Source organism: Procambarus clarkii, chromosome 93, assembly GCF_040958095.1.
Source record: "Procambarus clarkii isolate CNS0578487 chromosome 93, FALCON_Pclarkii_2.0, whole genome shotgun sequence".
NCBI lineage: Eukaryota > Metazoa > Arthropoda > Malacostraca > Decapoda > Cambaridae > Procambarus > Procambarus clarkii.
The window spans coordinates 9312974-9325641 of NC_091242.1; the positions used below are offsets into that span (position 1 = coordinate 9312974).

The 12668-nt window shown below is 43.8% G+C and overlaps 1 protein-coding gene across 3 annotated transcripts in view; it reads left to right on the forward strand.

Moving 5' to 3' along the window:
* LOC123746822 (uncharacterized) overlaps nucleotides 1–11921 on the forward strand; it is an 80025-nt gene extending 68104 nt beyond the window's left edge. For all 3 annotated transcript variants that reach the window (XM_045728599.2, XM_045728600.2, XM_045728601.2), the window contains 3 exons: nucleotides 5088–5274; nucleotides 6766–7616; nucleotides 9802–11921. In XM_045728599.2, the coding sequence (XP_045584555.1) occupies nucleotides 5088–5274; nucleotides 6766–7616; nucleotides 9802–10589 (1826 nt within the window). In that variant the 3' untranslated portion in view covers nucleotides 10590–11921. The remainder of the gene's footprint in view (nucleotides 1–5087; nucleotides 5275–6765; nucleotides 7617–9801) is intronic.
* Nucleotides 11922–12668: the final 747 nt, after the last annotated feature.

Sequence of the window (12668 nt, forward strand, 5' to 3'; positions counted from 1 at the left end):
ATACAACGTGAAGTCGACCAAAACAACGAGAATACAACGTGAAGTCGACCAAAACAACGGGTATACAACGTGGAGTCGACCAAAACAACGAGAATACAACGTGAAGTCGACCAAAACAACGAGAATACAACGTGAAGTCGACCAAAACAACGAGAACACAACGTGAAGTCGACCAAAACAACGGGTATACAACCTGCCATACCGGACTAAGTCATGCCCGACCAACATGGGCAACTATATCAGTTTTTTTTTTTCATTAAACGGTTGTGTTCCATTGCGGAGTTTGCAGTATTGTCATATGTGTATAGGACAAAGTACGATCCCGTACCATATGTGTATAGGACCTTTGTCCTATACACATATGGCTGAAAACATAAAACATACACATGTATATACATATACACATACGTATATACACATACCATCTAGGGTTGGTAGGCACTAACCCTGGATGGGTTGGTGCCTACTTGTACGCCTATTTAATGATAATTTGGAATAAGCACTGCAGTTCCTGTTGGTTTGAGAGACATGACGTGACTAGTGTAGAGACTGGTGAGGCGCCAGTAGAGGACTTCCCTCTACTGGTCGTATAGACCCTTGTCGATTAAGTAGACACGCTTCTGCCTTCCCTCTCGGCACGTTCTCCAGCACCAATTTGTATAATTAGTCGATCCCTGTTAAGCTTTAAAAAGAAGGCAATTTCCTAAGGTTATATGCTGGGGGTTGAAACATGAGTCCCACTCTCTTCCTCTGCAGGTTCAGGTCTATATTTTACACCCCGCCAGCCACCACAGGCAGCAGCACAACCCAAAACCTGACACCATCACACCAGAGTCGCGACTCGGCAGAGTTATCGAGTTATTTGTAAATGTGTAATGATAAAGGAGCCATTGTGTTATTACTCTGGCCAGCACTGTCAGGGGACACTTGTTAGTGATGGAAGTGTGTAGTTCAGTGACTCCTGGCCGCCGCCGCCGCCTCCTCTCTCATATAATGGCATCACATTGTACGTTTTTGTTCCTCTGCCAGTATGAGACCCCCAAGTGCCGCGCACTGTACCAGCTGCCGCTTTCAATATGCACTCAAATATCGCGAGGCTTCCAACACATTTGATCTCTGCCGATTCCACCAGTTTTGTGTGTGTGTGTGTGTGTGTGTGTGTGTGTGTGTGTGTGTGTGTGTGTGTGTGTGTGTGTGTGTACTCACCAAAGGAATTTACAGAGACAAGTACACAAGTCCCCTTGAACCTTGCAGTCCTCGTCCTGTATTTTTAATCTGAAATTTGTTATGACAAATCGAAGCTAATATGCTTGTCTACTTTCTGTTATATATAGAATAATGCTTAGTAACGATTCTTCTGGGAACCCGCTCATCAACCCTCTCAACTAACGTACTAACCAACTAACCCTTTGGTATGTGGAGGTACCAAAGTAGACAATGATTCTTTGTCTAAGAAAGGGGGGGGTCTTAGAGACCCAACCCCTTCTCTAAGCTCTACCTTCTACCCGAGAGGTAGTTTCTTAGCTTGGTTCCCCCTCTTGTAACTTTGGCTTCTTTTCAAGTTCAAACATAGAGATCATGTGCGGGACGGTGCCACATATCTTCTAACACTGTCAAGGGACGCACTCCAGATAATTCTCTACTGTCTCACCGCCGTCCACTTCTCAAATCACTATAGAACAATTTCCAATCAGAACCTCCTCTGCCTCTACAGTGTAGGATAACCCTCGCATCTTCTGACTTGTCCCAAATACCTTGCAAGGCCCACCCACTTATAATACTGCTCTATAGTTCAGCCATTATGACCATTAGCCTTGGTCTAGACTCTCCAGGTTCCATATTGATCGTTGTTCAAAACATATCCTGTGCTCGGATATTCAGACGCGTCTGACATGACGCAGTGGATGTGCGTCACTCGGCCAATCAGGTTAAGCACTGGCGAGTCCGGCTCATTAACCTGATGGGTGACCGCTTTGTATCGATAACCCCAAAATACTTCCTGTTCCCGAAAATTTCGAACATATTCAAACTTGTCAGATCACAAGTTCTGTGGTACAATGAGACGCGAACACCGTGTTGGTGGTGCCTGGCACAGTCATGGAATTCCGTGGTTTTCAACTTGGGGGCACCCGTTCGATTCCCGCGGCAGTACTGAGACGTTTGGGCACCTGGTGCCTCTCTTCAATAGGTGCCTGGAGTTAGGTGACTGTTGTGTGTTGCATCCTGGAATAGTCAGTGGATGGCCTTGGCACAAGGGGAACCTCGATAAGCTTAAGTACAGATCTTTGTCCTTGACAACAGGAATTCTTATACCAAGAATAAAATAATGAGTATATGAGAGTCCTCCCCCTCATCAGGCAGTTGGTATCCGTTTTCTGTAATGTCTCCAACATTTTCAGTAACGACCAAAGCCACAAGGGGTAACGCGGCCGCTTCCGGGAAATGTAACTTTTTGTTGATATTTTGCATGTAGTTTAATTTGCTGCACTGAATGCGTCAATTATTTATCTATTTAAAGTAAAATATTCACAAATTATTGTGAGAGACAAAGAGATTGCGAAAGTGGGTCCAGAGAAAGACAGAATAAAGATGAGATTATTTATTTTTTTTATTTTTTATTTATATATACAAGAGTTCTTACATTCTTGTACAGCCACTAACACACAGAGTTTCGGGCAGGTAAAATAAGTCCCCTAATTCCGGGGGCTTATTTTACTGCAAAGTAAAGAAAGACACCAGGTGAAAGTTCCCTCAGAATTTCGCATTATATTGCGTTTTTAAGCAAGTTATCTTGCATTTTGTTTTGTTCCTTCTCTCTCTCCTCTCTCCTTCCTTCTCCCATCACCACCTCTTCTCCCCTTCCCACCTTCTGCTCTCCTCTGACAGTACACTTAAAATTATAACAAACCTGAAGTACACCACGATTTCTTACTGAAGTACACCACGATCAATGATCCCAACCCAGCCTCCTGTTGTGGTAGTACTTATAGTAACGATGAGGACCATATACCCACGAACAACGCAATTAGAAAGTAGAAATCTAAACTATTGAGTTCGACAAACCAGAAAACCATTTTTTACTTGTGTTGGCTGACAAACTACACTAACTTATCCTAACCTCCCTAGACCTAATAGACGATCTCTAAGGCCTAATATTGAACATGTGCTATACTAGGCCTAGGAGTATTTGTTATTTAGTTTCATTTATTTGACAAGAATTCCTTATTAGTCAGGCATCTTGATGTAAAATCAGGAATCAGGAATCTACTGTCTAAAAACTAAGACGTACGAATTCGTGACTATTGACGACCGTCACAATAGGTACTGCCTAAACAGGAGGATGGGTTGGTGGTCCAGTGTGGGAGCTGGGGAGCATGGCGTGGTGGACCCGGAGTGGCGGGAACCCGCAGGTGGTGGATGTGATGTGTTCATTAAACAAAAACTGTTTCTCGTTGTTACAGTCAAAGTATGAGTAATTAAGAAGATAAGAACAAAGGTAACTGCAGAAGGCTTATTTGGCCCATACGCGGCAGCTCCTATTTACAACCACCTAATCCCTCTCATATATATGTCCTAATTAAAATTAATGTTAATTTTCTCGAGATCGATGCATAATATTTTGCAATGCTAAAGAAAAATGAATTATTTTCATAGTATACTGCGACCATAGCATACTGTTGTCTGTTGAAATGTTACGACCCTCACCTGACCATGTTGGGCACATCCCCCACAGGAATCAAGAGACAAGTTTGGTGAGGCTAATCCCAAGCATCTGGTCGCCAACCTCATATATACAGACAGACATACTTTCTAATTTATAGATACACGTTTCTTAAGTAAGCCTTTATAGGTTGCTTCAATAACATATATTCTTAATCTGTCCCATTAATTTGTATCCCCAATTTCAATCGAAATCTCTACTCCCCTATTTTCCCTTTTGAACATTGCATATTTTTCAACTTCTGTTTCTTTTTCCAATAGAATTTCCTATGTTGTTACTATGTTCCCCCGTACTCCTCGTGTCCTCCAGTGAAGCGAGGACAGTGTAATGTTTACGCACACATGTTTCATTACACTCTTGCAATTGCTTTCTTCCCAAATAGTAATCTAAGTCCAGTGGACATCAATATTATGCATTTGTTGTGCCACAAATACAAAAATCATTTTGCCCAAATCCTCTTATAATTTTATACAGATATTCTGACCACAATCTCCTCGTCACTTACACCTTCCCTGTGAATAAGTATGGGAACAAATGTATCGCCCCTGGTAGATAGCAACAGTTTATTATTATGAGAGAAAATGTGTGTGTGTGTGTGTGTTTGCCTGTCCAAAGTTGGAGGAGACATTTTTACAGTTAGCCTCCTGCAACTTTCCATTGCAAATTATGACTGTTTGACGAGTGTCATAAGGTTGTAAGGGGTCGAGCCCCATGCCTCAAGTAACACTGCCTCCTATTGCGACATCCAACAACTCCTATGAAACCTGAAATGTAGGTGTCATTGTCCATGGTGATAATAACCGACTTTCCAGCTGTTATTGACGTTGATTCAACGTCGATTCATATGTGACTCTAAACATGGTGAGGGGCAGTTGTTCTAGTATATGTTGGTGCAACCAGGTATATTGTGATGGTTGTGAAGCATCTGGAGTGAGTTGCTACAAGCACCAGGTTGTACTGGAAGGAGAATGTCCCACAAGGTCTAGTGGAGAAGGGGGAGGGGGAGGTCAGTTATGTTTGTAGGGAAAGAACTTATCACTGACATGTGTTGGTGACGCCTCCATAAGATATGGACTATTGTATTGTACACTAGCCTGGAAATACTGTGGAATAATTTTTATAAGTTATTTAGTAGTTTAATGTAAGCGAGGCAGTGCTATGTAACATTGTGAATAATTCATGAACTGAGATGTGGAGGGACAGAGTGTGACGATCAAATTAACTGGTGTGAGAGTGTGCCAGACCTGCCTGAACCTGTGGTGCCTTCGTCAACACCCGGGTCACCACTGTACTGTCCCAGCGACACCTCACAGGGCCGAGGTGCTCCTCCATCACCAGCCTTAACTGACTGAAGGTACTCTTGCAGGTCAGCGCAACGGGCAGGGGCTGACGGCGTGGCAGCTCGCGGAAAAGAACGGCCACGAGGACATCGCCGCCATTCTAAAGGTTGAGTCGGGGGTGTTCCCTAGGCCCTCTGGCCCTTCTGCATTCGTCCCCGCCAACCCACTCGACCTAGATCGCCCACCTACGCCTACTGAGAGCAGGAAGACCAGGTAGGGCCAAGTGTTGCTCACATCTCAGCCGTCTACTATAACACGCAGGCAAGGTTAGGTTTGCCCAGTCCACCCACTTGGACTGGGCAAACATTTTTCAAACATTTCATTTTCCCCCCGTGGTCTGACATTGTCATATATATATATATATATATATATATATATATATATATATATATATATATATATATATATATATATATATATATATATATATATATATATTGGTAGCAGTCTTTCTTTTAAACATATTTCGTTGAAAACAACAGAAAGTTTTAGATTTATGATTCTGGCACGAATCTTCTCGATTTTTCTTAGGTTTTTCTTCACTGAAGTAGGAAGATTAAAAAGGAAGGTAGAGAAATCTATTTTGTTATTATAATATTTTAACACATTATAATCGGGAAAATTAATGTTTTATTAATTCATTCTAGGTGTAAAGGATGAAAACCCTTAAAGTTAAAACCAAACCTCCACCATCTTTAAAGCCCCGACCCTTTCTCAAAGCCAAATGGAACTACTGTATTTTTTCAAGTTGCACGCTACTAGGCTCCTCTCACTGCCTGACCACCCACATGCCAATGGTTAACTAGTATATTGATTTTATAAAAGGAGCATTAGGTCTTGCCCAAGTGGGTAAGCAAAGACATTGCCAAATTTCGCAAAATTTGCTGTCGGTAAACTTGTTGCTTCATAAGCTTGCTGGCAGTTTTCTTGGTCTTGTACGAAATGGTGAGCTGTATTTATTTGTCATTGTCGAGAGTAGTGACATTTCTGACAATTATGTTTTTCAGGTCTTCCTTCCATGTTGTGAGCCATTGAAATGTCTTTTCTGTAGAGCTCTCAGGGTGAGGAAGGTTCTGTGATGCTGACATCTTAACAGTGGTAGAATGGCAGTTCACTTTCCATTTGATGACCTCTTCCGCATCTTTACTAGAGTATTCGTTGTTGACAATGACCTGCCTCACTTTGCCAAGTTTCTCATTAACTTACTTCCAACTGGAGCCGTGGGAAAGAGCATAATTGAAGTAGCCATCAATAACATTTAGCTTCTTTCACTTAGAGTACTCACTACTAGCATTCAAGAGGCACCTCTTTGTCGTTTTCCATAGTGTAGACCGAGGTGTAGAAGTATCATTCTATTCCAAAGCTGTTTTACTCAAGAAAAGCGGTTTGCCTTTTCATTCGCATCTTATAAGTAAAACTGAGCTTCGCTCGGAAGCTCCCTTGAGCAGGAGCAAGCATTTCTTGTCAGGCACCAGCAAGAAATAGTCATCAACATGCTGAAGACATTAAATTTAAGATCCAGGTGAACTGGGACACTGTTCAATACTACCTAGATAAAAATGTACTAATAAAACACCCAGGGAGGGGACCCATGGCTATTATATCTGCTTGTTTATAAATCTCCTTCAAAGTCTCTTTCATATTCTGGAAGAAATATTGCTGCTTTCTTTTATTAAGAAGTCACTATCTAGTGTTTTTCCACAGGTCTTCCGCTCGTCGCTCAAAGTCTCTGGGAAGGAACACGGGTCCGGCATCTGGTCCAGGACCCACGGACCCTCTACCGCCTCCTGCCTTCATCACCTTCTGCACCGACTGCCAGAAAACAATCCCCCCAAGACACCAGCACACTGGCACAGGAGCAGGTGAAGGCGCCCACAGGAGGAAGAGTGCAAGAAACTTCTGCACCTGCAGCGAGGATCAGAACTCTGAAGAAGAGGAGAACACCGCCTGGGAAGACCGCGACTTTGGCATCAGAAGAAATGTGCCAAGTAGTACCTGGAAACTAACGTTAGGAACAAGTGGTAACCCCAATATAAAGAGTGTGATTGGGCTGACTGGTGGCTCCAACACCAACGGTGCGACAGGCCACAGCAGCAGTCATACTGTCAAGGGTGCAGTACTAGTAAGCAGCAGCTTTACCAGCAAGGGTGCGACAGGGTATAACAGTAGCCACAACGTAAAGAGTCCCGTACTGCTGAGCAGGAGCAAAGGTGCCATAGGGGTCAGTGGGAGTCACATCAACAGAAGTGTAACTAGGGCAAATAGTGTTCTCGCCCTCAAAGACGCCGGCGAGGCTGCTACAGACGACGACAGCGACAACAATGCCAAGGACCTGAACGTGGAGAGACTGAGGGCGAGGAGTAGTTGGACGAGAGACATAGGTAACGGTGAGAGGAGCAGGAGGAGAGCGGAAGGTGTTGGGGAGGAGGAGGAGGCTGACAAGAGGTCGCAGGTGAGGAGTGAGCCCCTGAGAGTGGGGGCGCCTGACGCCGAAGAGAGGAAGGTGCTGCAGGAGCTGATGCATGGCCTCTCCATCTCCGGCAGTCCGGGCTCAGGTGAGGCTCCTACCTACCCTCTGCTGGCTCTAGCACGCCCCAGAGTAAGGCACACTCTCCCTCCACTCAAACACGCACTCAAGTGAGACTTGCATGGAGTGAAGTGAATCGCACGCTTGCTAAAACATATGTTAAAGTGCGCCAGACATTTGTTCAATACTTCCTTAAAAGAGCGGACATGTTTATCACGGTGGAGTGACTTTCTGGAGCCAGGCGCGCTCTTGCTTCAACGTCACTTAAATGTCACTTATGTTCCAATAGCGAATAACAGACTAATGTAAAATTTCCTTAAGTGAGATAAGTTGAACCGGACTTTTTGCTGTAAGTGACAATTTTCTTATGACAATTAACGACACATTGTTAAAGGAAGAATCAAACTAAAGTTAACCAGACCTTTCAAACTAAGACATTCAAGCATTAACACAATCAAATTGTTGTAAGAGTGAGGTCCAATTGTTTTGAACTTACACAAGCGTTGGTGAAAGTCATCTGCTTGCTGGAGTGACGCTGACACACTAAACAACACAAGCAACCGAGTGATGTACGCTTGTTAAAGTGAGAAGTGTTGCACCCTGATGAAGTGACATATGAGTAGTGTTGCACCCTACTGAAGTGACAGGAGAAGTGTTGCACCCTGCTGAAGTGACATATGAGTAGTGTTGCACCCTACTGAAGTGACAGGTGAGTAGTGTTGCACCCTACTGAAGTGACAGGAGAAGTGTTGCACCCTGCTGAAGTGACAGGTGAGTAGTGTTGCACCCTACTGAAGTGACAGGTGAGTAGTGTTGCACCCTACTGAAGTGACAGGAGAAGTGTTGCACCCTGCTGAAGTGACAGGTGAGTAGTGTTGCACCCTACTGAAGTGACAGGAGAAGTGTTGCACCCTGATGAAGTGACAGAAGTGTTGTACTCTACTGAAGTGACAGGTGAGTAGTGTTGCACTCTACTGAAGTGACAGGTGAGTAGTGTTGCACCCTACTGAAGTGACCGGAGAAGTGTTGCACCCTACTGAAGCGACAGGTGAGTAGTGTTGCACCCTACTGAAGCTGGTTGAAAGGTTAGTGAAGCTCTAGAATAACACTAGTGAAACACTAGAATAACACTAGTGCAGCACTAAAAACACTAGTGAAGCACAAGAGCAGCACTAGAATAACACCAGAGAAGCACTAGAATAACACTAGTGTAGCACTAGGATAACACTAGTGTAGTACTAGGATAACACTAGTGTAGTACTAGGATAATACTAGTAAAGCACCAGAATAACACTAGTGAAGCACGAGAATAACACTAGTGAAGCACCAGAATAACACTAGTGAAGCACCAGAATAACACTAGTGAAGCACCAGAATAACACTAGTGAAGCACCAGAATAACACTAGTGCAGCACTAGTGAAGCACCAGAATAACACTAGTGAAGCACCAGAATAACACTAGTGAAGCACCAGAATAACACTAGTGAAGCACCAGAACAACACTAGTGCAGCACTAGTGAAGCACCAGAATAACACTAGTGAAGCACCAGAATAACACTAGTGAAGCACTAGTGAAGCACCAGAATAACACTAGTGAAGCACCAGAATAACACTAGTGAAGCACTAGTGAAGCACCAGAATAACACTAGTGAAGCACCAGAATAACACTAGTGCAGCACTAGAATAACACTAGTGAAGCCCCAGAATAACACTAGTGAAGCACTAGAATAACACTAGTGAAGCCCCAGAATAACACTAGTGAAGCACTAGAATAACACTAGTGAAGCCCCAGAATAACACTAGTGCAGCACTAGTGAAGCACCAGAATAACACTAGTGAAGCACTAGTGAAGCACCAGAATAACACTAGTGAAGCACCAGAATAACACTAGTGCAGCACTAGAATAACACTAGTGAAGCACCAGAATAACACTAGTGAAGCACCAGAATAACACTAGTGAAGCACCAGAATAACACTAGTGCAGCACTAGAATAACACTAGTGAAGGCAATATGAACATCAAGTATACGCAAAGTTAAGAAGACAAATATAGTTTTGAAGCTTCATTTAATTCCCCTTTATAATGCTGACTTTCCTTAACCCATGATTCTTCTCCTCTCGTATTATGTCAGTAATTATGTTCTCATCACCTCGCGTTTCATGAATTCCCATTCAGTCATTCTCAGTGACTATACAACACTGTTGATGTTTCAGGTAATGAAGCAGACACAGAGTCACTGATGGAATGCGAGCATCAGCCGCCTGCGAGTGAAGGCGAGGACAAACCCTTCGTCAGGATGACCACCAACAACGCCAGGAAGATAACGGTGACGGGCGCCACCCTCGCCGCCGCCCAGCCCATGCCCAAGATTGAGCTCAGCTCCTCTTCACGATCCCTCAACCGCAGCATCCAACACCTGGTTCAGGAGGATGCAGAGAACCATCCAGAACACAGGCCACCCACGCCTGCACGCCCATCACTCCCTACACTGCTGCCGGGGAGGTTCTTAGACGTGTCCTTCAGTGCCTCCATAAGCAGCACAAAGAGCGAGGGACGCAACGTGCCCCCAGTGCGTAAAGCCAATTTGATGACGTTTCCTCGGTCGTCATCAGAGCCCAGGTCCCTGACGCAGTCACCAAAACCAAGCGACGATGATGCCGAAGACGACACTTCCACAGACTTTCTGGAATCGTCAGTACGTTCTGAGGGTTGGGACCTCGTACGGGGAGCCAAAGGTCGAGGGCCCTCCTTCAGCTCTTCAGAAGGACACGTTGTGCCTCTGCCGCCCATCAACCGCCCACGATACTCTGACGTGACAAGCCGTGGGCGTGGTAATGTCCGCGGGCGCGGTCACGTGGCCGGGTGCGAGGAGAATGTCCTCAGTGTGGCCAAGAAAACACTAGAGCAATTAGAGACAGTGTTGGCGCCGAAAGAGACAGCGGCCCTTCCTCGCACCATTCCCAGGACCCGCACCCACCACCAGATACACCTAGAGACCTAGCACAACCCAGGCCGCCCGCACCACCACCCACGCCCACACACTATACAACGCCACCCCATAAGCGAACACGAAAAGAGCACTCGCCAGCAACACCCTCTGAAGGAGTAAGGCTCCACGACAGAACCTGGGATGGACGTCTCGAACATAATAAGCTTGTGAAGCGGATGGGAAAGTGAAACCCCTGAGAGTGGGTTATGTTCTCACACTACAGTGTCAAGCTTCTGGTCTGAGAAATAAAAGTTTAAACTAGTGGTGGCAGAGTGTGATGTGGTTTACCTGACACTAAGCAACTCGTGCATGCCACACGCCAGCAACATGGTACACTCTTCAGCAACACTGACAATGCTGACAATTAAGTTATGCCACCACTGTCGCTTCCCAGATTTACGTACATACGACCATACATAAGTTCCAGTGTATTGTGTGAAAACTATTTGATCTGAATTTATATGGACATTCATAACCATTTAACATAAGGTACCAAAAATAATAATATATAATATATTTATTTATTTATACATATATATGAAGGCTTGCATACAGCAAGAGGAGACGTGTGACCCATATGCAATATTTCATCTTCATGACCAATAAGGTTTCTGTAAACTGGAAACCAGTTAATGTTTATTCTTCTTGGTAACATTAGATTACATATTAGTTTGCACCAACCGCTGTTGTTCGTTGTCAACATAGAACGAAGAACAGCGGTTGGTTTAAAAAGCCTGCCACAACAGTGGGCCAAATTCTTATTATTTCTGTAGCATACCTTTTTAAACCCTGATAACACCTTACATACAACGCCACCCACCCAGTGGACTTCACTGGGCATTCCAGCACTAAACTTTATCGTCTATAACACACACACACATTAACAAAACGCACACAACATCGCATCAAAGGCGAGCCTAACATTGTTAGTAAAACAATTTTATATTCCTGTGTGTGATGCGCCCAACTCCAGTATCCATCGAGTCATATTACCAAACCTCTCCTTTGATCATACAAGGAAGTCATAATATATTTCACCAGTCTTGGGGAGCGGGTGTCAACATGTTTATCTCGCCCACCTTGAAATAAAGGTGTGGGAAATTCAACGTTAAAGCTTAAATCAGCCAGGGATCTGAGGTCCTGAGACTTAATAAGCAAGGAGGTTGCAAGTGGTGCACTCTTTTAAAGAAGAAAAGTATGATGTGATGAACAGTACGAGAACTAATACAGGGTAAGTACATCAAGAGTGGCTGATAGCGAAAATAACAATTTGGAGTAGAGTCTTACAATAAACAACCATCAAGTATAAATTTTTGTAGAGAATATATATATATATATATATATATATATATTATTAAATATGACCGAAAAAGTAAGATTAATAATTCTAACACGAATTTTCTCAATCCTTCGTACATTATGCTTCACTGTTGGAGGTAAATCAAAAATCACTTCTCCAAAATTCATTTTTATTTCTAGTCTGACGCGACACGGGCGCGTTTCGTAAAACTTATTACATTTTCAAAGACTTCACAAATACACAACTGATTAGAACTTGCGTTTCCCTGACTTTATATCTACATTTGAGTGAGGTGGGAAGGGTGATGTGGCATTACATTTGAGTGAGGTGGGAAGGATGATGTGGCATTAACACAAGACAGAACACTAGAGGATATTAATAGGGTATTAAAAGTATCAACACAAGACAGAACACGAAAAAATGGGTATTGAATAGAAGTGTTTGTAGAAAGCCTATTGGTCCATATTTCTTGATGCTTCTATATTGGAGCGGAGTCTTGAGGTGGGTAGAATATAGTGGTGCAATAATTGGCTGTTGATTGCTGGTGTTGACTTCTTGATGTGTAGTGCCTCGCAAACGTCAAGCCGCCTGCTGTCGCTGTATCTATCGATGATTTCTGTGTTGTTTACTAGGATTTCTCTGGCGATGGTTTGGTTATGGGAAGAGATTATATGTTCCTTAATGGAGCCCTGTTGTTTATGCATCGTTAAACGCCTAGAAAGAGATGTTGTTGTCTTGCCTATATACTGGGTTTTTTGGAGCTTACAGTCCCCAAGTGGGCATTTGAAGGC